This window comes from Anopheles stephensi, unplaced genomic scaffold (assembly GCF_013141755.1).
Source record: "Anopheles stephensi strain Indian unplaced genomic scaffold, UCI_ANSTEP_V1.0 ucontig448, whole genome shotgun sequence".
In the NCBI taxonomy this organism is placed as follows: domain Eukaryota; kingdom Metazoa; phylum Arthropoda; class Insecta; order Diptera; family Culicidae; genus Anopheles; species Anopheles stephensi.
This window is the reverse complement of record NW_023405400.1, coordinates 23578-46211: the sequence shown is the minus strand read 5'-3', so window position 1 is coordinate 46211 and position 22634 is coordinate 23578. Positions and strand designations below refer to the sequence as shown.

Sequence of the window (22634 nt, the reverse complement as noted above, 5' to 3'; positions counted from 1 at the left end):
ACGATGTCCAAAGGTCTGTTGGGGGTATCAAAGCGATACCCTCGATGAATAGGGGTACCAACTGAGTACGATATGAATGTCCCCATAGTCGCGGTACAAGTTATAGAAGGTGTCCAAAGAACGAAAAGGGTTCCATAATCGGCTGTTCCTACTATTTGGTTCTTTGATGACTGCTCCAAGGAGTAGTAAGACTGTGTCCAAAGGTCTGTAAGGGGTATCAAAACGATACCCTCGATGAATAGGGGTACCAACTGAATACGAAATGAAGGTCCCCGAAGTCGCCATACAAGTTGTAGGAGGTGTCCAAAGAACGAAAAGGGTTCCATATTCGGCTGTTCCTACTATATGGTTCCCTGATGGCTGCTCCAAGGAGTAGTACGACTGTGTCCAAAGGTCTGTAAGGGGTATCAAAACGATATCCTCGATGAATAGGGGTACGAACTGAATACGAAATGAAGGTCCCCGAAGTCGCCATTCAAGTTATAGAAGGTGTCCAAAGAACGAAAAGGGTTCCATAATCGGCTGTTCCTACTATTTGGTTCTTTGATGACTGCTCCAAGGAGTAGTAAGACTGTGTCCAAAGGTCTGTTGGGGGTATCAAAACGATACCCTCGATGAATAGGGGTACCAACTGAGTACGATATGAAGGTCCCCATTGTCGCCATACAAGTTGTAGGAGGTGTCCAAAGAACGAAAAGGGTTCCATATTCGGCTGTTCCTACTATATGGTTCCCTGATGGCTGCTCCAAGGAGTAGTAAGACTGTGTCCAAAGGTCTGTAAGGGGTATCAAAACGATACCCTCGATGAATAGGGGTACCAACTGAGTACGAAATGAAGGTCCCCATAGTCGCCATACCAAAAACCAAAAAGGGTTCCATAATCGGCTGTTCCTACTGTATGGTTCCCTGATGGCTGCTCCAAGGAGTAGTAAGACTGTGTCCAAAAGTCTGTTGGGAGTATCACAGCGATACCCTCGATGAATAGGGGTACCAACTGAGCACGAAATGAAGGTCCCCATAGTCGCCATACAAGTTATAGGAGGTGTCCAAAGAACGAAAAGGGTTCCATACTCGGCTGTTCCTACTGTATGGTTCTCTGATGGCCGCTTCAAGGAGTAATAAGGCAGTGTCCAAAGGTCTGTAAGGGGTATCAAAACGATACCCTCGATGAATAGGGGTACCAACTGAGTACGAAATGAAGGTCCCCATAGTCGCCATACAAGTTGTAAGAGGTGTCCAAAGAAAAAATAGGGTTCCATAATCGGCTGTTCCTACTATATGGTTCCCTGATGCCTGCTCCAAGGAGTAGTGAGACGGTGTCCAAAGGTCTGTTAGGGGTATCAAAACGATACCCTCGATGAATAGGGGTACCAACTGAATACGAAATGAAGGTCCCCATAGTCGCCATACAAGTTATAGGAGGTGTCCAAAGAACGAAAAGGGTTCCATAATCGGCTGTTCCTACTGTATGGTTCCCTGATGACTGCTGTAAGGAAGAGAAAGACGGTGTCCCAAGGTCTGTAAGGGATATCAAAACGATATCCTCGATGAATAGGGGTACCAACTGAGTACGAAATGAAGGTCCCCGAAGTCGCCATACAAGTTGTAGGAGGTGACCAAAGAACGAAAAGGGTTCCATAATCGGCTGTTCCTACTATATGGTTCCCTGATGCCTGCTCCAAGGAGTAGTAAGCCTTCGCCAAAGGTCAGTAAGGGGTTTCAAAACGATACCCTCGATGAATAGGGGTACCAACTTAGTACGAAATGAAGGTCCCCGAAGTCGCCATACAAGTTGTAAGAGGTGTCCAAAGATCAAAAAGGGTTCCATAATCGGCTGTTCCTACCGTATGGTTCCCTGATGGCTGCTCCAAGGAGTAATAGGACTGTGTCCAAAGGTCTGTTGAGGGTATCAAAACGATACCCTCGATGAATAGGGGTACCAACTGAGTACGAAATGAAGGTCCCCGAAGTCGCCATTCAAGTTATAGAAGGTGTCCAAAGAACGAAAAGGGTTCCATAATCGGCTGTTCCTACTATTTGGTTCTTTGATGACTGCTCCAAGGAGTAGTAAGACTGTGTCCAAAGGTCTGTTGGGGGTATCAAAACGATACCCTCGATGAATAGGGGTACCAACTGAGTACGATATGAAGGTCCCCATTGTCGCCATACAAGTTGTAGGAGGTGTCCAAAGAACGAAAAGGGTTCCATATTCGGCTGTTCCTACTATATGGTTCCCTGATGGCTGCTCCAAGGAGTAGTAAGACTGTGTCCAAAGGTCTGTAAGGGGTATCAAAACGATACCCTCGATGAATAGGGGTACCAACTGAATACGAAATGAAGGTCCCCATAGTCGCCATACAAGTTATAGGAGGTGTCCAAAGAACGAAAAGGGTTCCATATTCGGCTGTTCCTACTATTTGGTTCTTTGATGACTGCTCTAAGGAATATTAAGACTGTGTCCAAAGGTCTGTAAGGGGTATAAAAACGATACCCTCGATGAATAGGGGTACCAACTGAGTACGAAATGAAGGTCCCCGAAGTCGCCATACAAGTTGTAGGAGGTGACCAAAGAACGAAAAGGGTTCCATAATCGGCTGTTCCTACTATATGGTTCCCTGATGCCTGCTCCAAGGAGTAGTAAGCCTTCGCCAAAGGTCAGTAAGGGGTTTCAAAACGATACCCTCGATGAATAGGGGTACCAACTTAGTACGAAATGAAGGTCCCCGAAGTCGCCATACAAGTTGTAAGAGGTGTCCAAAGATCAAAAAGGGTTCCATAATCGGCTGTTCCTACCGTATGGTTCCCTGATGGCTGCTCCAAGGAGTAATAGGACTGTGTCCAAAGGTCTGTTGAGGGTATCAAAACGATACCCTCGATGAATAGGGGTACCAACTGAGTACGAAATGAAGGTCCCCATAGTCGCCATACAAGTTGTAAGAGGTGTCCAAAGAAAAAATAGGGTTCCATAATCGGCTGTTCCTACTATTTGGTTCTTTGATGACTGCTCTAAGGAATATTAAGACTGTGTCCAAAGGTCTGTAAGGGGTATCAAAACGATACCCTCGATGAATAGGGGTACCAACTGAATACGAAATGAAGGTCCCCATAGTCGCCATACAAGTTATAGGAGGTGTCCAAAGAACGAAAAGGGTTCCATATTCGGCTGTTCCTACTATTTGGTTCTTTGATGACTGCTCTAAGGAATATTAAGACTGTGTCCAAAGGTCTGTAAGGGGTATAAAAACGATACCCTCGATGAATAGGGGTACCAACTGAGTACGAAATGAAGGTCCCCATAGTCGCCATACCAAAAACCAAAAAGGGTTCCATAATCGGCTGTTCCTACTGTATGGTTCCCTGATGGCTGCTCCAAGGAGTAGTAAGACTGTGTCCAAAAGTCTGTTGGGAGTATCACAGCGATACCCTCGATGAATAGGGGTACCAACTGAGCACGAAATGAAGGTCCCCATAGTCGCCATACAAGTTATAGGAGGTGTCCAAAGAACGAAAAGGGTTCCATACTCGGCTGTTCCTACTGTATGGTTCTCTGATGGCCGCTTCAAGGAGTAATAAGGCAGTGTCCAAAGGTCTGTAAGGGGTATCAAAACGATACCCTCGATGAATAGGGGTACCAACTGAGTACGAAATGAAGGTCCCCATAGTCGCCATACAAGTTGTAAGAGGTGTCCAAAGAAAAAATAGGGTTCCATAATCGGCTGTTCCTACTATATGGTTCCCTGATGCCTGCTCCAAGGAGTAGTGAGACGGTGTCCAAAGGTCTGTTAGGGGTATCAAAACGATACCCTCGATGAATAGGGGTACCAACTGAATACGAAATGAAGGTCCCCATAGTCGCCATACAAGTTATAGGAGGTGTCCAAAGAACGAAAAGGGTTCCATATTCGGCTGTTCCTACTATTTGGTTCTTTGATGACTGCTCTAAGGAATATTAAGACTGTGTCCAAAGGTCTGTAAGGGGTATAAAAACGATACCCTCGATGAATAGGGGTACCAACTGAGTACGAAATGAAGGTCCCCGAAGTCGCCATACAAGTTGTAGGAGGTGACCAAAGAACGAAAAGGGTTCCATAATCGGCTGTTCCTACTATATGGTTCCCTGATGCCTGCTCCAAGGAGTAGTAAGCCTTCGCCAAAGGTCAGTAAGGGGTTTCAAAACGATACCCTCGATGAATAGGGGTACCAACTTAGTACGAAATGAAGGTCCCCGAAGTCGCCATACAAGTTGTAAGAGGTGTCCAAAGATCAAAAAGGGTTCCATAATCGGCTGTTCCTACCGTATGGTTCCCTGATGGCTGCTCCAAGGAGTAATAGGACTGTGTCCAAAGGTCTGTTGAGGGTATCAAAACGATACCCTCGATGAATAGGGGTACCAACTGAGTACGAAATGAAGGTCCCCATAGTCGCCAAACAAGTTATAGAAGGTGTCCAAAGAACGAAAAGGGTTCCATAATCGGCTGTTCCAATATTTGGTTCTTTGATGACTGCTCCAAGGAGTAGTAAGACTGTGTCCAAAGGTCTGTTGGGGGTATCAAAACGATACCCTCGATGAATAGGGGTACCAACTGCGTACGAAATGAAGGTCCCCGAAGTCGCCATACAAGTTGTAGGAGGTGTCCAAAGAACGAAAAGGGTTCCATAATCGGCTGTTCCTACCGTATGGTTCCCTGATAGCTGCTCCAAGGAGTAATAGGACTGTGTCCAAAGGTCTGGTACGATATGAAGGTCCCCATAGTCGCCATACAAGTTATAGGAGGTGTCCAAAGAACGAAAAGGGTTCCATATTCAGCTGTTCCTACCATATGAATCTCTGATGACTGCTCTAAGGAGTAGTAAGACGGTGTCCAAAGGTCTTTTGGGGGTATCACAGCGATACCCTCGATGAATAAGGGTACCAACTGAGTACGATATGAAGGTCCCCATAGTCGCCATACAAGTTATAGGAGGTGTCCAAAGAACGAAAAGGGTTCCATATTCGGCTGTTTCTACTATATGGTTCTCTGATGACTGCTTTAAGGAGTAGTAAGACGGTGTCCAAAGGTCTGTTGGGGGTATCAAAGCGATACCCTCGATGAATAGGGGTACCAACTGAGTACGAAATGAAGGTCCCCATAGTCGCGGTACAAGTTGTAGGAGGTGTCCAAAGAACGAAAAGGGTTCCATATTAGGCTGTTCCTACTATATGGTTCTCTGATGACTGCTTGAAGGAGTAGTAAGACGGTGTCCAAAGGTCTGTTGGGGGTATCACAGCGATACTTTCGATGAATAGGGGTACCAACTGAGTACGAAATGATGGTCCCATAGTCATCATACAAGTTATAGGAGGTGTCAGAAGAAAGAACAGGGTTTCGTATTCGGCTGTTTCTACTATATGGTTCTCCGATGACTGCTCTAAGGAGTATTAAAACGGTGTCCAAAGGTCTGTTGGGGGTATCAAAGCGATACCCTCGATGAATAGGGGTACCAACTGAGTACGATATGAAGGTCCCCATAGTCGCCATACAAGTTATAAGAGGTGTCCAAAGAACGAAAAGGGTTCCATATTCGCCTGTTCCTACCATATGGTTCTCTGATGGCTAATGCAAGGAGTAGTTAGGCTGTGTCCAAAGGTCTGATGGGGGTATCAAAGCGATACCCTCGATGAATAGGGGTACCAACTGAGTACGAAATGATGGTTCCCACAGTCGCCAAACAAGTTATAGGAGGTGTCCAAAGAACGAAAAGGGTTCCATATTCGGCTGTTCCTACTATATGGTTCTCTGATGACTGCTTTAAGTAGTAGTAAGACGCTGTCTAAAGGTCTGTTGGGGGTATCACAGCGATACCTTCGATGAATAGGGGTATCAACTGAGTACGAAATGAAGGTCCCCATAGTCGCCATACAAGTTAAAGGAGGTGTCCAAAGAACGAAAAGGGTTCCATATTCGGCTGTTCCTACCATATGGTTCTCTGATGGCTAATGCATGGAGTAGTTAGGCTGTTTCCAAAGGTCTGATGGGGGTATCAAAGCGATACCCTTGATGAATAGGGGTACCAACTGGGTACGAAATGAAGGTCCCCATAGTCGCCATACAAGTTATAGGAGGTGTCCAAAGAACGAAAAGGGTTCCATATTCGGCTGTTTCTACTATATGGTTCTCTGATGACTGCTCTAAGGAGTAGTAAGACGGTGTCCAAAGGTCTGATGGGGGTATCAAAGCGATACCCTCGATGAATAGGGGTACCAACTGAGTACCATATGAAGGTCCCCATAGTCGCGATACAAGTTATAGGAGGTGTCCAAAGAACGAAAAGGGTTCCATATTCGGCTGTTTCTACTATGTGGTTCTCTGATGACTGCTCTAAGGAGTAGTAAGACGGTGTCCGAAGGTCTGTTGGGGGTATCACAGCGATACCCTCGATGAATAAGGGTACCAACTGAGTACGATATGAAGGTCCCCATAGTCGCCATACAAGTTATAGGAGGTGTCCAAAGAACGAAAAGGGTTCCATATTCGGCTGTTCCTACTATATGGTTCTCTGATGACTGCTCTAAGGAGTAGTAAGACGGTGTCCAAAGGTCTGTTGGGGGTATCACAGCGATACCCTCGATGAATAGGGGTACCAACTGAGTACGAAATGAAGGTCCCCATAGTCGCCATACAAGTTAAAGGAGGTGTCCAAAGTACGAAAAGGGTACCATATTCGGCTGTTCCTACTATATGGTTCTCTGATGACTGCTCTAAGGAGTAGTAAGACGGTGTCCAAAGGTCTGTTTGGGTTATCACAGCGATACCTTCGATGAATAGGGGTACCAACTGAGTACGAAATGAAGGTCCCCATAGTCGCCAAACAAGTTATAGGAGGTGTCCAAAGAACGAAAAGGGTTCCATATTCGGCTGTTCCTACTATATGGTTCTCTGATGACTGCTCTAAGGAGTAGTAAGACGGTGTCCAAAGGTCTGTTGGGGGTATCACAGCGATACCTTCGATGAATAGGGGTACCAACTGAGTACGAAATGATGGTCCCCAGAGGCGCCATACAAGTTAAAGGAGGTTTCCAAAGAACGAAAAGGGTTCCATATTCGGCTGTTCCTACTATATGGTTCTCTGATGACTGCTTTAAGCAGTAGTAAGACGGTGTCCAAAGGTCTGTTGGGGGTATCACAGCGATACCCTCGATGAATAGGGGTACCAACTGAGTACGAAATGAAGGTCCCCATAGTCGCCAAACAAGTTATAGGAGGTGTCCAAAGAACGAAAAGGGTTTCGTATTCAGCTATTCCTACTATATGGTTCTCTGATGACTGCTCTAAGGAGTAGTTAGACGGTGTCCAAAGGTCTGTTGGGGGTATCACAGCGATACCCTCGATGAATAGGGGTACCAAATGAGTACGAAATGAAGGTCCCCATAGTCGCGGTACAAGTTATAGGAGGTGTCCAAAGAACGAAAAGGGTTCCATATTCGGCTGTTTCTACTATATGGTTCTCTGATGACTGCTCTAAGGAGTAGTAAGACGGTGTCCAAAGGTCTGTTGGGGGTATCACAGCGAAACCTTCGATGAATAGGGGTACCAACTGAGTACGATATGAGGGTCCCCATAGTCGCCATACAAGTTGTAGGAGGTGTCTAAAGAACGAAAAGGGTTCCATAATCGGCTGTTCCTACTATATGGTTCCCTGATGACTGCTCTAAGGAGTAGTAAGACGGTGTCCAAAGGTCTGTTGGGGGTAGCAAAACGATACCCTCGATAAAAAGGGGTATCAACTGAGTACGATATGAAGGTCCCCATAGTCGTCATACAAGTTATAGGAGGTGTCCAAAGAACGAAAATGGTTCAATATTCGGCTGTTTCAACTATATGGTTCTCTGATGACTGCTCTAAGGAGTAGTAAGACGGTGTCCAAAGGTCTGTTGGGGGTAGCAAAACGATACCCTCGATAAATAGGGGTATCAACTGAGTACGATATGAAGGTCCCCATAGTCGTCATACAATTTATAGGAGGTGTCCAAAGAACGAAAAGGGTTCCATATTCGGCTGTTCCTACTATATGGTTCTCTGATGACTGCTCTAAGGAGTAGTTAGACGGTGTCCAAAGGTCTGTTGGGGGTATCACAGCGATACCCTCGATGAATAAGGGTACCAACTGAGGACGATATGAAGGTCCCCATAGTAGCCATACAAGTTATAGGAGGTGTCCAAAGAACGAAAAGGGTTCCATATTCGGCTGTTCCTACTATATGGTTCTCTGATGACTGCTTTAAGGAGTAGAGAGACAGTGTCCGAAGGTCTGTTGGGGGTATCAAAGCGATACCCTCGATGAATAGGGGTATCAACTGAGTACGATATGAAGGTCCCATAGTCGTCATACAAGTTATAGGAGGTGTCCAAAGAACGAAAAGGGTTCCATATTCGGCTGTTCCTACCACATGGTTCTCTGATGAATACTCTAAGGAGTAGTAAGACGGTGTCCAAAGGTCTGTTGGGGGTATCACAGCGAAACCTTCGATGAATAGGGGTACCAACTGAGTACGATATGAAGGTCTCCATAGTCGCCATGCAAGTTATAGGAGGTGTCCAAAAAACGAAAAGGATTCCATGTTCGGCTGTTTCTTCCATATGGTTCTCCGATGACTGCTCTAAGGAATAGTTAGACGGTGTCCAAAGGTCTGTTGAGGGTATCAAAGCGATACCCTCGATGAATAAGGGTACAAACTGAGTACGATATGAAGGTCCCCATAGTAGCCATACAAGTTATAGGAGGTGTCCAAAGAACGAAAAGGGTTCCATATTCGGCTGTTCCTACTATATGGTTCTCTGATGACTGCTTTAAGGAGTAGTGAGACAGTGTCCGAAGGTCTGTTGGGGGTATCAATGCGATACCCTCGATGAATAGGGGTACCAACTGAGTACGATATGAAGGTCCCCATAGTCGCCATACAAGTTATAGGAGGTGTCCAAAGAACGAAAAGGGTTCCATATTAGACTGTTCCTACTATATGGTTCTCTGATGACAGCTCTAAGGAGTAGTAAGACGGTGTCCAAAGGTCTGTTGGGGGTAACACAGCGATACCCTCGATGAATAAGGGTACCAACTGAGTACGAAATGAAGGTCCCCATAGTCGCCATACAAGTTATAGGAGGTGTCCAAAGAACGAAAAGGGTTCCATAATCGGCTGTTCCTACTATATGGTTCTCTGATGACTGCTCCAAGGAGTAGAAAGATGGTGTCCAAAGGTCTGTTGGGGGTATCAAAGCGATACCCTCCATGAATAGGGGTACCAACTGAGTACGATATGAAGGTCCCTAAGTCGTCATACAAGTTATAGGAGGTGTCCAAAGAACGAAAAGGGTTCCATATTCGGCTGTTTCTACTATATGGTTCTCTGATGACTGCTCTAAGGAGTAGTAAGACGATGTCCAAAGGTCTGTTGGGGGTATCAAAGCGATACCCTCGATGAATAAGGGTACCAACTGAGTACGATATGAATGTCCCCATAGTCGCCGTACAAGTTATAGGAGGTGTCCAAAGAACGAAAAGGGTTCCATATTCGGCTGTTCCTACTAAATGGTTCTCTGATGACTGCTCTAAGGAGTAGTAAGACGGTGTCCAAAGGTCTGTTGGGGGTATCACAGCGAAAACTTCGATGAATAGGGGTACCAACTGAGTACGATATGAAGGTCTCCATAGTCGCCATGCAAGTTATAGGAGGTGTCCAAAAAACGAAAAGGATTCCATGTTCGGCTGTTTCTTCCATATGGTTCTCCGATGACTGCTCTAAGGAATAGTTAGACGGTGTCCAAAGGTCTGTTGGGGGTATCAAAGCGATACCCTCGATGAATAAGGGTACCAACTTAGTACGAAATGAAGGTCCCCGAAGTCGCCATACAAGTTATAGGAGGTGTCCAAAGAACGAAAAGGGTTCCATATTCGGCTGTTCCTACTATATGGTTCTCTGATGACTGCTTTAAGGAGTAGTGAGACAGTGTCCGAAGGTCTGTTGGGGGTATCAAAGCGATACCCTCGATGAATAGGGGTACCAACTGAGTACGATATGAAGGTCCCCATAGTAGCCATACAAGTTATAGGAGGTGTCCAAAGAACGAAAAGGGTTCCATATTCGGCTGTTCCTACTATATGGTTCTCTGATGACTGCTTTAAGGAGTAGTGAGACAGTGTCCGAAGGTCTGTTGGGGGTATCAAAGCGATACCCTCGATGAATAGGGGTACCAACTGAGTACGATATGAAGGTCCCCATAGTCGCCATACAAGTTATAGGAGGTGTCCAAAACACGAAAAGGATTCCATGTTCGGCTGTTTCTTCCATATGGTTCTCTGATGACTGCTCTAAGGAGTAGTAAGACGGTGTCCAAAGGTCTGTTGGGGGTATCACACCGATACCCTTGATGAATAAGGGTACCAACTGAGTACGATATGAAGGTCCCCATAGTCGCCATACAAGTTATAGGAGGTGTCGAAAGAACGAAAAGGGTTCCATATTCGGCTGTTCCTACTATATGGTTCTCTCATGGCTGCTCTAAGAAGTAGTAAGGCTGTGTCAAAAGGTCTGTTGGGGGTATCAAAGCGATACCCTCGATGAATAGGGGTACCAACTGAGTACGAAATGAAGGTGCCCATAGTCGCCATACAAGTTATAGGAGGTGTCAAAAGAACGAAAAGGGTTCCATATTAGGCTGTTCCTACTATATGGTTCTCTGATGACTGCTCTAAGGAGTAGTAAGACGGTGTCCAAAGGTCTTTTGGGGGTATCAAAGCGATACCCTCGATGAATAGGGGTACCAACTGAGTACGAAATGAAGGTGCCCGTAGTCGCCATACAAGTTATAGGAGGTGTCCAAAGAACGAAAAGGGTTCCATATTCGGCTGTTCCTACTATATGGTTCTCTGATGACTGCTCTAAGGAGTAGTAAGACGGTGTCCAAAGGTCTGTTGGCGGTATCAAAGCGATACCCTCGATGAATAGGGGTATCAACTGAGTACGATATCAAGGTCTCCATAGTCGCCATGCAAGTTATAGGAGGTGTCCAAAGAACGAAAAGGGTTCCATATTCGGCTGTTCCTACTAAATGGTTCTCTGATGACTGCTCTAAGGAGTAGTAAGACTGTGTCCAAAGGTCTGTAAGGGGTATCAAAACGATACCCTCGATGAATAGGGGTACCAACTGAGTACAAAATGAAGGTCCCCATAGTCGCCATACAAGTTATAGAAGGTGTCCAAAGTACGAAAAGGGTTCCATATTCGGCTGTTCCTACTATATGGTTCTCTGATGACTGCTCTAAGGAGTAGTAAGACGGGGTCCAAAGGTCTGTTGGGGGTATCAAAGCGATACCCTCGATGAATAGGGGTATCAACTGAGTACGATATGAAGGTGCCCATAGTCGCCATACAAGTTATAGGAGGTGTCCAAAGAACGAAAAGGGTTCCATATTCGGCTGTTCCTACTATATGGTTCTCTGATGACTGTACCAAGGAGCAGTAAGACGGTGTCCAAAGGTCTGTTGGGGGTATCAAAGCGATACCCTCGATGAATAGGGGTATCAACTGAGTACGAAAGGAAGGTCCCCATAGTCGCCATACAAGTTATAGGAGGTGTCCAAAGAACGAAAAGGGTTCCATAATCGGCTGTTCCTACTAAATGGTTCTCTGATGACTGCTCCAAGGAGTAGAAAGATGGTGTCCAAAGGTCTGTTGGGGGTATCAAAGCGATACCCTTGATGAATAGGGGTACCAACTGAGTACGAAATGAAGGTCCCCATAGTCGCCATACAAGTTATAGGAGGTGTCCAAAGAACGAAAAGGGTTCCATATTCGGCTGTTTCTACTATATGGTTCTCTGATGACTGCTCTAAGGAGTAGTAAGACGGTGTCCAAAGGTCTGTTGGGGGTATCAAAGCGATACCCTCGATGAATAGGGGTATCAACTGAGTACGATATGAAGGTGCCCATAGTCGCCATACAAGTTATAGGAGGTGTCCAAAGAACGAAAAGGGTTCCATATTCGGCTGTTCCTACTATATGGTTCTCTGATGACTGTACCAAGGAGCAGTAAGACGGTGTCCAAAGGTCTGTTGGGGGTATCAAAGCGATACCCTCGATGAATAGGGGTATCAACTGAGTACGAAAGGAAGGTCCCCATAGTCGCCATACAAGTTATAGGAGGTGTCCAAAGAACGAAAAGGGTTCTCTATTCGGCTGTTCCTACTATATGGTTCTCTGATGACTGCTCTAAGGAGTAGTAAGACGGTGTCCAAAGGTCTTTTGGGGGTATCAAAGCGACACCCTCGATGAATAGGGGTAACAACTGAGTACGAAATGAAGGTCCCCATAGTCGCCATACAAGTTATAGGAGGTGTCCAAAGAACGAAAAGTGTTCCATAATCGGCTGTTCCTACTATATGGTTCTTTGATGACTGCTCTAAGGAGTAGTAAGACGGTGTCCAAAGGTCTTTTGGGGGTATCAAAGCGATACCCTCGATGAATAGGGGTATCAACTGAGTACGATATGAAGGTCCCTGTTGTGTCTCTAGCGGTGGACTGTAACTTGAGGGGGTGGGGTAGTAGGTTTTCTTTCACCATAAATCGGGAGCCCTCACGGAAAAGACGATCTTTCTTCGTTGATGTCGCATGCAAGACTAAAGTTCATTTATTATCACTTCAATGTGTGCGTGTCGCACTCCGAATTCTACTGTCACAAAAATATGCAAACCCAAGCAACAACCCAATCCCTGTGACACATGTCAATTTGCCCAAGCAGCAAACGCAATGCGCAACTCGCACAACATCCTCCCCGGCGTTGAAATGTCATTTCAATTTTCATCCTCGTCTAACGGTAGAAAACAGACCTCAGTTACCGCACGCTTGAATTCCGCTCCATTCGCTGTCTTAACGGTAACGACACGAATTGTACCATCATCTCCAGGGTGTGCGGCAACGATTCTGGCAAGTGGCCATTGCAGTAGTGGCGCATTCTGGTCAGCTAGTAACACAAGTGATCCTACTTTAATCACCTTCCGCTTCAGCCATTTCGATCGATTCTGCAGCTCCGGCAGGTACTCGGCGGTCCATCGTTTCCAAAAGTGTTGCAGCATGGACTGCACTAACTGCCATCGTGAGAGATGATTTTCCTTCAAGGTAGAGTAGTCAGGTTCAGGAACCGTCTGCATCTCACGTCCGATCAGGAAATGTGCAGGCGTGATCGCAGTGTAGTCGGATGGGTCATCTGAACTCGGTACCAAGGGACGAGAGTTCAGTACTGCTTCTATCTGGGTCAATGTCGTGTAAAGCTCCTCGTAAGACAGCTTCCTATCGCCAACAATACGTTTTAGGTGGTATTTGACCTGCTTCACACCAGCCTCCCAAATGCCACCAAAGTGTGGGCTTCGTGGTGGTATGAACGACCAGTCAATACCCTTGTCGACACAATAGTTGGTGATCTTTTTCGTAGCGCAATCGTTCTCGAACATACGCCAAAGTTCATGTAGCTCGGTTTTAGCTCCGACAAAGTTAGTCGCGTTGTCAGAGCGTATCGTTTTCGGGCATCCACGTCGACTGATGAACCGTCTCAAACTCGCTAGAAAGGCGTCTGTCGTCAAGTCTGAAACCAATTCCAAGTGAACCGCCCGAGTCTGCAAACACACAAACAAGCACACGTACGCCTTGGTGATTTGCGGTTTGCGAGAAGTCGTTGATTTTATCCAGAAGGGACCGGCGTAGTCCACACCGGTATTCGAAAAGACGGGGGCTGGCTGGACGCGATACGACGGTAGGTCACCCATCAGTTGCGTCGTCTTCAACGGGTTTGCCTGGAAGCACACGATGCACTTCCGTATCACCTTTCGAATAGTATTCTTCACATTCAGTGGCCAGTACCGTTGACGTACAACTGCAAGCAAACCTCTTTGCCCGATGTGTAGGTTGTCGATGTGTAGTTCGCGAACGAGAGCTTCAGTGATTGGATGCTTAGCCGGCAACAGCATCTGATGTCGACTGTCGTAAGGTATGAAGGCTCGCTTGATCCTGCCTCCAACTCGTATGATCCCATCGTCAGGATCCAAAAACGCTTGTAGTCCATTAAGTCGATGTTTTGTATTCGCACCGTCCATAAGTGCGATGATTTCGGGCTGGAAAGTCTCGCGTTGAACCAGTCGTACTATTAAGAGCGTCGCTGTACGCACTTCCTTCGCTGTCAGTCGGCCCTTTACCACCTCCCTTTTGCGTGACTTGATGAACCTAGCTAGTCGCACCAAGTAGGCCATACTCCTTACAATCTGTGTGTAACTGCTCAACCTGTCAAAGATCGGAAAACGTTCGATCGGAACAGTCATGGCTAAAGCCACTCCAGCTCGCATTTCCGGTAGCTCACTATCCGGAATTTCCACTTCGTCCTCATCCTCGATGAGGTGTTGTGTTGGTTGGGGCCGCCACCAAATAGTTGAACCAATCAATTTCCTCGGTGTAACTCCACGTGAAATCAAATCGGCCGGGTTGTCATGTGTGGAAATGTAATGCCAATGGAAGGATTGGCTAAGCTGCTGGATCTCGCTTACCCGATTTGATACGTATGTCTGCAGTAGTTCTGGCGTTTTCTTGACCCAAGCCAAGACGATTTTTGAGTCGCTCCAAAGATGTACTGATTCAAACTTAAGCTTCGTAGCGTTCAGGAACTTCACGACCATTCGAGCCAGTAACAGTGCCGCTAACAGTTCGGCTCGAGGGGTCGTGATGGCCTTCTCCTTCGGACTTCGTTTTTTCGGTAGGATCCGAGACTTGCTGCAAACAAGCTGCATCTTGGACTCCTCGTCGGTGAAAGTGCCCTGCACGTACAAGCAGGCACCGTAGGCTTGGTCGGATGCGTCAGCGAACCCATGTAGTCTCAGCTGGAACACATCCTTCCAGGAAATCCATCTCGGAACTCGGATTTCCCTCAGTGATGTCATCTCGGTCCGAAAGTTTCGCCACTTCTCGTCGATTTCGGTTGGGATGGAGTCGTCCCAATCGATTTGTAGTTCACCTACTTCTCGCAAGATCAGCTTCGCGTAGGTGATTACTGGGCCAAAGAATCCAAGTGGGTCGAATATTTTGGCCAGTTGACTCAGAAGTTTCCTTCGAGTCATTCCTTCTGGGTTGTCAAAGTCAGGAACGGACACCGAGAACCAGTCCTCCAACGGGTTCCATGTCACGCCCAGTGTCTTAACGATGGTCTTCGAGGTGTCGTCCGTAACCTCGAAAGTGTCTCCTCGTTGTTCTTCAGCTACACCTAACACGATATCTGAATGGTTGGCGCACCACTTGTGAGCGCTGAAGCAGGCTTTCGCCAGTAGTCCTGTCACATCTCGCTGTAGTTGGCAAGCCTCAGCAAGGGTATCGGCACCAGTCAGGATATCATCCATGTATGTCTCCCTGTTGACCACCTCTGCGGCCCTTGGGAACTCATCGTGATGATCTTCTGCAGCTTGCTTCAGAGCCATGGTTGCTTGAAACGGGGAAGGTCCCAAGCCATACGTAACTGTCAGCAGCTCTCGCACCGTAAGTGGGTCGTTCCACGCATGTGTCCGAGATCCTCATATTCTCGGATGAACCGCGAATATTGCTCCTTTAAGTCCGGCTGCTTGTCAAGTTTTCGCTCCAAAGCCAGAAAACGTCGCAGCGCTGTGTCTCGCGAGCCGCCAAGCTCGCGTTTACGTTCGTTGAACGGATATCGTACTACATACCGTCCCTCCTCAGTTCGCTCGTGTGTGCGCCGGAAGTGTTCCAGGCACGCTTCGTCATCCGCCTTCGGGGAAGGGCGGAGCTCGTCGCAGGATTCTACCTTGTAGAAGTTCCTCAGCAGTTCGATGAGCGGCTGATCGTCAGCAGTTTGGCAAAGTGTACGCGCAACGACCGTCGTGTCGCTCGCGATCACACCTCCAGCGATCCAACCCAGCTTTGTGTATCGCAGCGCAGGTCGGTTCGGACCGAGTTCACATCGGCCGTCAAGCATCAGGTTCCAAAAACTTCCAGCGCCAATCAGCATATCGACAGGTCCTCTTCTGTTGAAGGTAGGGTCGGCCAGCACCTGTTCGCTCGAGATGGGCCACTGTGATATGTCGAAAGACTTCGTCGGAAGTTCCCCAGTGATTCGTGGTGTCACTAGGAATTCTAACTCAGCTGTAAAGTCACTGGCACGAGACCTGATCGTCGTGCGCAGTTTACGGCAAAGACGAGTTCTATTGCCGTTCAGACCACTGACCGTGACGTCAGCGGGTTTTGTCTTAAGGGAGAGAAGGTTTGCAAATCGCTCGGTGACAAAGTTCATCTGCGAAGCAGAGTCTAATACCACTCTACAAGGGTAGGGAGAATCGCACAAACCATCCACTAAAACAATGGCAGTCGAAAGGACGGTCTGCTTCTCCGGTTCCACGTCACTCGCGCACAGGGTTGTCGGTGTTTCAGTTTGTACGTTGGCTGTTTGGGATTCTTCTATCACTGATTCACTAGATGTCGTTTGACCTACGTTAGTTGCAACCTGACTTGGGGAATCTTCATGGAGTAAGCTATGATGTTTCTTACCGCAACGACGGCAAGAACTGGATAAACATGCTCGCAATTGATGGCCTTTGGAGAGACAATTGAAGCAAATACCGCACCGTTTTGCAATCTCGAACCTTTCCTTAACACCTTTAGCCCTGAAAAGTTCACAAGCTCGGAGTTCATGAGCAGCACTGCATACTGGACACTTCGCTAGCGGTTTAGGTTCACTCACTACCAGGCTCCTTGCCACTGTTTTCGGCTTTGTACCTTCCGTCGATGTTTTCACGCTGGTATCGAGCTTCTCAGAAATTCGACACTGCTCCTCCAAAAACTCCATCATAGCGGCGTAGGAAGAAAGTAAGTTCTTCCTTTGTTTCGTCTCCCAAGCCACTCGCAACTTCTTGTCTAACTTACCAGCTATAAGGTTGATCAACATTTGCTCACCGAGACCACCTACCGGAAGGTTCTGATTCTTCAACGCCTCAACGTTTTTAGTGCAGGTGTCAATCACTTTACGAAGGCTCGAAGCATTGTCCTGGTTGATCTTGGGTAAGCTGAAAAGGTTTTCAATGTGCTTATCCACAACCACTCTTTTGTCTTCATACCGCTGAGTGAGAACCTTCCAGGCAGCTTCGTAGTCGTTGTTGTTTACCAGCTCATCGTCGATGATACCAGCCGCCTTTCCGACAAGGCAGTTTCGCAAATGAAAAAGCTTCAGGGCCGGTTCTTCATCGCCTTGAACGAATACCACTTTTCGTATGACCCATCAAAGGTCGGTAGGGGCACTTGCAACGGAGGGAGGTGGGGCTGAGCCTGCTGCTGGGTCAGTGGGAGAGCAGGTGGAACGGCTACTTCAACTTTCGTTACGGCATCGAAACACGCGGTCAGTTTCAACGAAACGTCATTGAAACGTGTCTCAAATTCGATGTATTTGTCATTCTGCTCTTTGTCTTGGTCATCGTGCAGCGTTAACTCGTAGATTTTGTTCTGTATTTCGTTGCACTCGCTATAGATATTTTCTAAAGCCTTTTCCTGGAGTTGAAGGAAGCGCACGTTTTTTACGTTGAGGTTAGGCTGCTCTGCACTGTCACACAAAGCTGCACACACACGACTAAGCTTTCCACACACTGCTTCCCGTTGCTTCTCCAACACTTTCAGCTGTGCCTCCATTTCGTCGGAATTGTCTTCTACTAGCTGTTGTTGTGATGATGTTGGTTTCGGTGATGTCGTCCCACGCTTAACTGGTGTTCGTTTTAGCTTTTTCGATCGAGTAAATGGTGATGGCATCGTTCGTCACACATGCACACACACCATCAACGTCGTATCGAGCCGTTGCACAAGAATCCGCGCCAAGCTAAGCTGTCACACACACACGCGCATACACGTACACGTACATTCGCTTGCGCCACTGCGCAATTGCACACGAACCGATACCAAGCTGAACGCACTAAAACACATTCACTTGCACCGGCACGCCATTTGCAACCGCTAAAACCCAAGCCAAACACTTCTCCTGAAAAGAACACTTTTCCCTTCTTGTTGTCTGGAATGCCCTCAGGCAGCTTCCGTAGAACAGCACTGACCGAAAACACTCGCGTTTACGGATACTGTTCGATCTGTTTGTCAGTAGTAACGCACCAAAAGTCACGTCACTGTAGGGCGTCTAGAGCCCTTAACACCCGGTCTCGGATGTTCCTTTGTACCGACTTTACGCGAGAAAGACAAACCACTTATCACAACACTGGGTAACTTTATCCGGTTCGAAGGACCACAATGTTGTGTCTCTAGCGGTGGACTGTAACTTGAGGGGGTGGGGTAGTAGGTTTTCTTTCACCATAAATCGGGAGCCCTCACGGAAAAGACGATCTTTCTTCGTTGATGTCGCATGCAAGACTAAAGTTCATTTATTATCACTTCAATGTGTGCGTGTCGCACTCCGAATTCTACTGTCACAAAAATATGCAAACCCAAGCAACAACCCAATCCCTGTGACACATGTCAATTTGCCCAAGCAGCAAACGCAATGCGCAACTCGCACAACAGTTGGTTTGTAGTCAATGCCATACAGTGCGGTCACGAATGTATTTTTCATGTTGTTTTGTGAATCGTAACCAAAGTAAGAATCCCTTACTTTCAGATACCACTTCATCCGGACTCTGCAATATTTGCGATACTTTGGAGCACTTACTGACTTTCTGGTCAGGCGGTACATTCGCTTCGCCGTCTTGGCGTACTGTAGAAAGTTTCGTGTACCGCTTACGGTCGTGCGCCGTAAGCCTATCCGATATCCCGGCCTGTATCCCGGGATGAACATTTCCACAGTTTGTGCCCCAACTAGCCACAATATAGTATTAAACGGATCATAGATGTGCCGAAATAGCACACTGGCGCAAACAATGAGCCCGAAGAGCAGTTAAGAAAGGAGATAATTCAAAACCGACCTTCGCATAAATCGGAACAATGAACTGCTTGCAGATCCTAAACATTCGACACTACAAACAGTGGATCGTTATTTGGGAAAGAGTGCCATGAGTTTGCAATCTCGTCAGATGATAAAGTGTATAGATTAGCACTGCTGGAAGTAAACCACACTGCCACATGACCACAGAAATAGTGAAGTGAATAATTAGAAACACGATAGAAAATAGAATACTTCTGGACAAAGAATTTAATATGAGCGAGTTTAAAGTATCTAGAGGTCAATATAATTAAAGCTACCGTAGCTATGCCGTTGCTTTGATAATGTTATCTGGTAAATGTTGTGTTGTACCTAATACAAGCGTTATTGCACATCCGAAAAAAAGAATATTGTTTGTGTAACTTGTGATAACCAAACAGCGTAAAGAAAACGAGTGAGAACCGGCTTCGATATAACTTTTAAAAGACTTCGTAGAAATGTTGCACATATGAACATCAAACCAAGCATTGATTCTAATCGTCAAGTGCAAGTCATCAGTTGTCAAGGGCGGCTTTAAGATTGCTCTTAAGAAATCATAAAATTGCTCCATTAGAAATCAGAACTCTTTCTCATCAGGCACAGGTATGCATTTTCATCAGCTCTGCATTTTATCAACGTTTGCTTATCGGTTATGTTTCTACTTTTGTTCGAGTTCATGCGTGCACATTTTAACATTGGGCGGTTCAAGCGTGCGCTTAGATTTTCGTAGCATGTGCTCTCAATCCGGTTTCCTAAATGCGTTTTCAACAGTAGTACCAGATTAATTAACGTGAAGTGGGAAATCGAATAAGCTGGCGAATGTGGGCTCTAAATTTGAGTATTGAATGGAAACTCGGAACACGTATCGAGTTTGTCGACGGGTGGAACATTCGATGCACAGGACAGAATGGAACACACCTGACATGTATTAGAATTAACGTCAGCTAGTCAGACGAAATGCACCAGGTTCATAAAACGGGAAAGTTTATTGCTTTCAATGTTTTTATTTCTATTAACGGACATGCATAGCCCAAGACTTCACTACCGGTTTATCTTTTTTATGGTTCACGCATTGGTCTTTTAAACTTAACATTTACCCTATATTTAATTTCCCATGCACTTCCTTTGCCTGTTTCCCATCCCACGGATATCAATCTTATTATTGCCTGTTGGTGTACTGCATCGGCAGCAGATTTCTGATTTGATATCGGCTTCCGGATCTACTACGATCAGTAGAACTTCGGTGTGCAATGCGTCGGTTGTGTATATCGTGCATCGTCTTTTAATCGTCTTATCGATGAAACATCGATGGTACGACCGATCATGTGAGAACGTCGGTTGCGGGTTTCTGATCGTCATCGGGTTGTAGACCTGCTGCATAGGTTGTACAATGTTGGCGGCATACTGATGTACTGGTGTTCGTCAATTGAACGATGCCAACGGGTTCCATCAGCTACCGTTACATTATCGGCAGCATGGTGTGTGCGTGCCAAACTTAAGGTTGGATGGAACGAGAAACCAGCCGGACATCGGAGTTTCACCAATACTCTTCTGGATTGGTAAGGATTGCTGCAGACCGCTGCAGCAGATAAAAAGGAGTATATTTAGTACAGTATAAGTTTTGTCATCATTGAAGTTTCAATAATAAAACATAATTTTTCATTTTCCACAGTGGTTTTTGCTTGCTGCTTTTTGTTGAGTATGTTAAATTTAAATGGATGCTCCTGGATGCGAACTATCGGCTGCCGCACAAGAACGGGTCTCCTACCGACGCGTGCTACGATCGGGAAGACATTCGATCGTACTTTCTCCCTCGAAGAACATGGAAGGGAGCATGTGTCCATCCTATTCATTGAATTGCATTGGAGTGTTTGATGTGAAAACATTGCTCATCGCATTTCTTCTAATGACTCCTATTGTGATAAAATATAAATATAAACATATCCCCCCGAACCTGTTCGTATATGATCATCGCAAGAGGACATCATATTCCAGCCAGCACCACGTGGAGGTATGATTCGGAGTTCCAAAATAGCAGATTTATCACATGCACGATAAATCCGCTGTTTGGCATTCGCTAGCCACCTTGAGAAAGGATAACTGATTAAAACTGCGTTTGCAGCTAAATGATAAATGTAGTAAAATGACTTACTCAAACTCTTGAACATCCTTGATGGCGCGCAGAATGTTTATGAAGCTGTTGGATCCCGATCGCTTCAGCTGGTACTCCCTCAAATAGTGAATCAACGATCCTCGATGTTTGTCTTTTAACAAAAATAAAAAAAGAGACGAGTTTAGAAACATAAACGATTCCGTTAAGAACATAGCAACCTTTCGATCGGAGAAATGGCTTTATCCAGCGCCATATATTCTCGATGCTCTGGGTGTGTACAAACGGTTCGTTCGGGTGTACAAAGTTTTCACTGTGGTTGACCATAGCGTGAGTGTAGCCGTTGTTTTCCAACCCGTTGTAGGCTCGCCATCCGTCCGTCAGGATTGTAGACCCCGGTGCCACATACCGCATGATAATGCTGTGCAGTGTGGTAGCATCTCTTTTCTGCACCAGCTTGAGGAAAATGTCGCGCGTCTCCCGACAGATACCACCGATCAGCCACACCTGGTTGTTATCTGCCATCCTTCCGCGATTTTACTTCCGCTTGGTGACAACGGACGCGTCGATCTCCACAGTAAGTCCGCTACCACCAATCGTTGAATGCCGTTGCTCGATGTACTCGGAGCTGATGCCACGGAGCACCTCTTACCACCGGAGCACTGCCGCTTTTCCAGCACGACACTCCGCACCAGCAACTGTTCTCGTGCTGTTCCGGGACCACTCGTATGTCAGCTCTAGCAACTGCGGGAGCGACAGCCTGGAGTTTTTAAAAATGCTGTTGGTCCGCACAGTGCACTCTGATCCGGTGCAGGCCGACGTTGGTTTGCAAATCCATTTGCATCCATTGGCTCGGTGCGTCAGCTTTAGCTTCATTGCCCGTTTACAATTTTCGCAAGATTGCGTCGGCGGAAGTAATTCAGCTTCCTGCAACAACCGAACCAACCGCTGCACGTACAACGTGATTTTTTTGAAGTCCGTTAGACTTTTAATGCTGGCGAAAACGTCCATTTTTTACTGCTCTTGAAGTTCGCGTTGCTCTGTCGATGATGGATAAATTATGGTCTACTTAATACGTGTCTGCGTTTGAAGACCATTGAATGTATGTGTGTAACTGATTTCCGATACACATATTTGTTCTACTCCTGCTCGAGTGTTTGAATGTATATTCACGACACCTACAGACAAGTAAAATTAGGCGCGTATATGCGTTTTGCATGTATACTTTTACTTGTCTGTGAGTGTTTCCTTGAAAAGACCAAATATTGTGCGGGTCATGTGTATTTGCATTGGTGATGGAAAACCCGGGTTAGATTCATTCACACCACGATAGCATTGCTTCTCTTGGAGGTAATGGTGTGTTTGGCATGGAAGTATGGTTTACGGTAAGAATAAATCTGAAATAAAGGCTTCATGATAAGAGCTGATTTAAGTGTTTTAAGAGGATGCTTTCTTATTTTTACGAAGTATTTAAATTGTTTCTTACGAAACGGTTTAATAAAGTAAACAAATACGCAAACACCACTCAGATCGATCAGTCTCCTCTAGGATCACCA

At 46.3% G+C, this 22634-nt stretch overlaps 2 protein-coding genes across 2 annotated transcripts; both read right to left on the bottom strand.

The window, feature by feature from the left end:
• Positions 1–12828: 12828 nt before the first annotated feature.
• Positions 12829–15489, bottom strand: LOC118517068. Its single transcript, XM_036062925.1, has one exon. It carries the CDS (start codon positions 15487–15489, stop codon positions 12829–12831), a length of 2661 nt encoding a protein of 886 aa, XP_035918818.1.
• Positions 15490–15530: 41 nt separating this feature from the next.
• LOC118517067 lies at positions 15531–18073 on the bottom strand. The gene has a single exon (XM_036062924.1). It carries the CDS (start codon positions 16965–16967, stop codon positions 15531–15533), a length of 1437 nt encoding a protein of 478 aa, XP_035918817.1. The 5' UTR covers positions 16968–18073.
• Positions 18074–22634: the final 4561 nt, after the last annotated feature.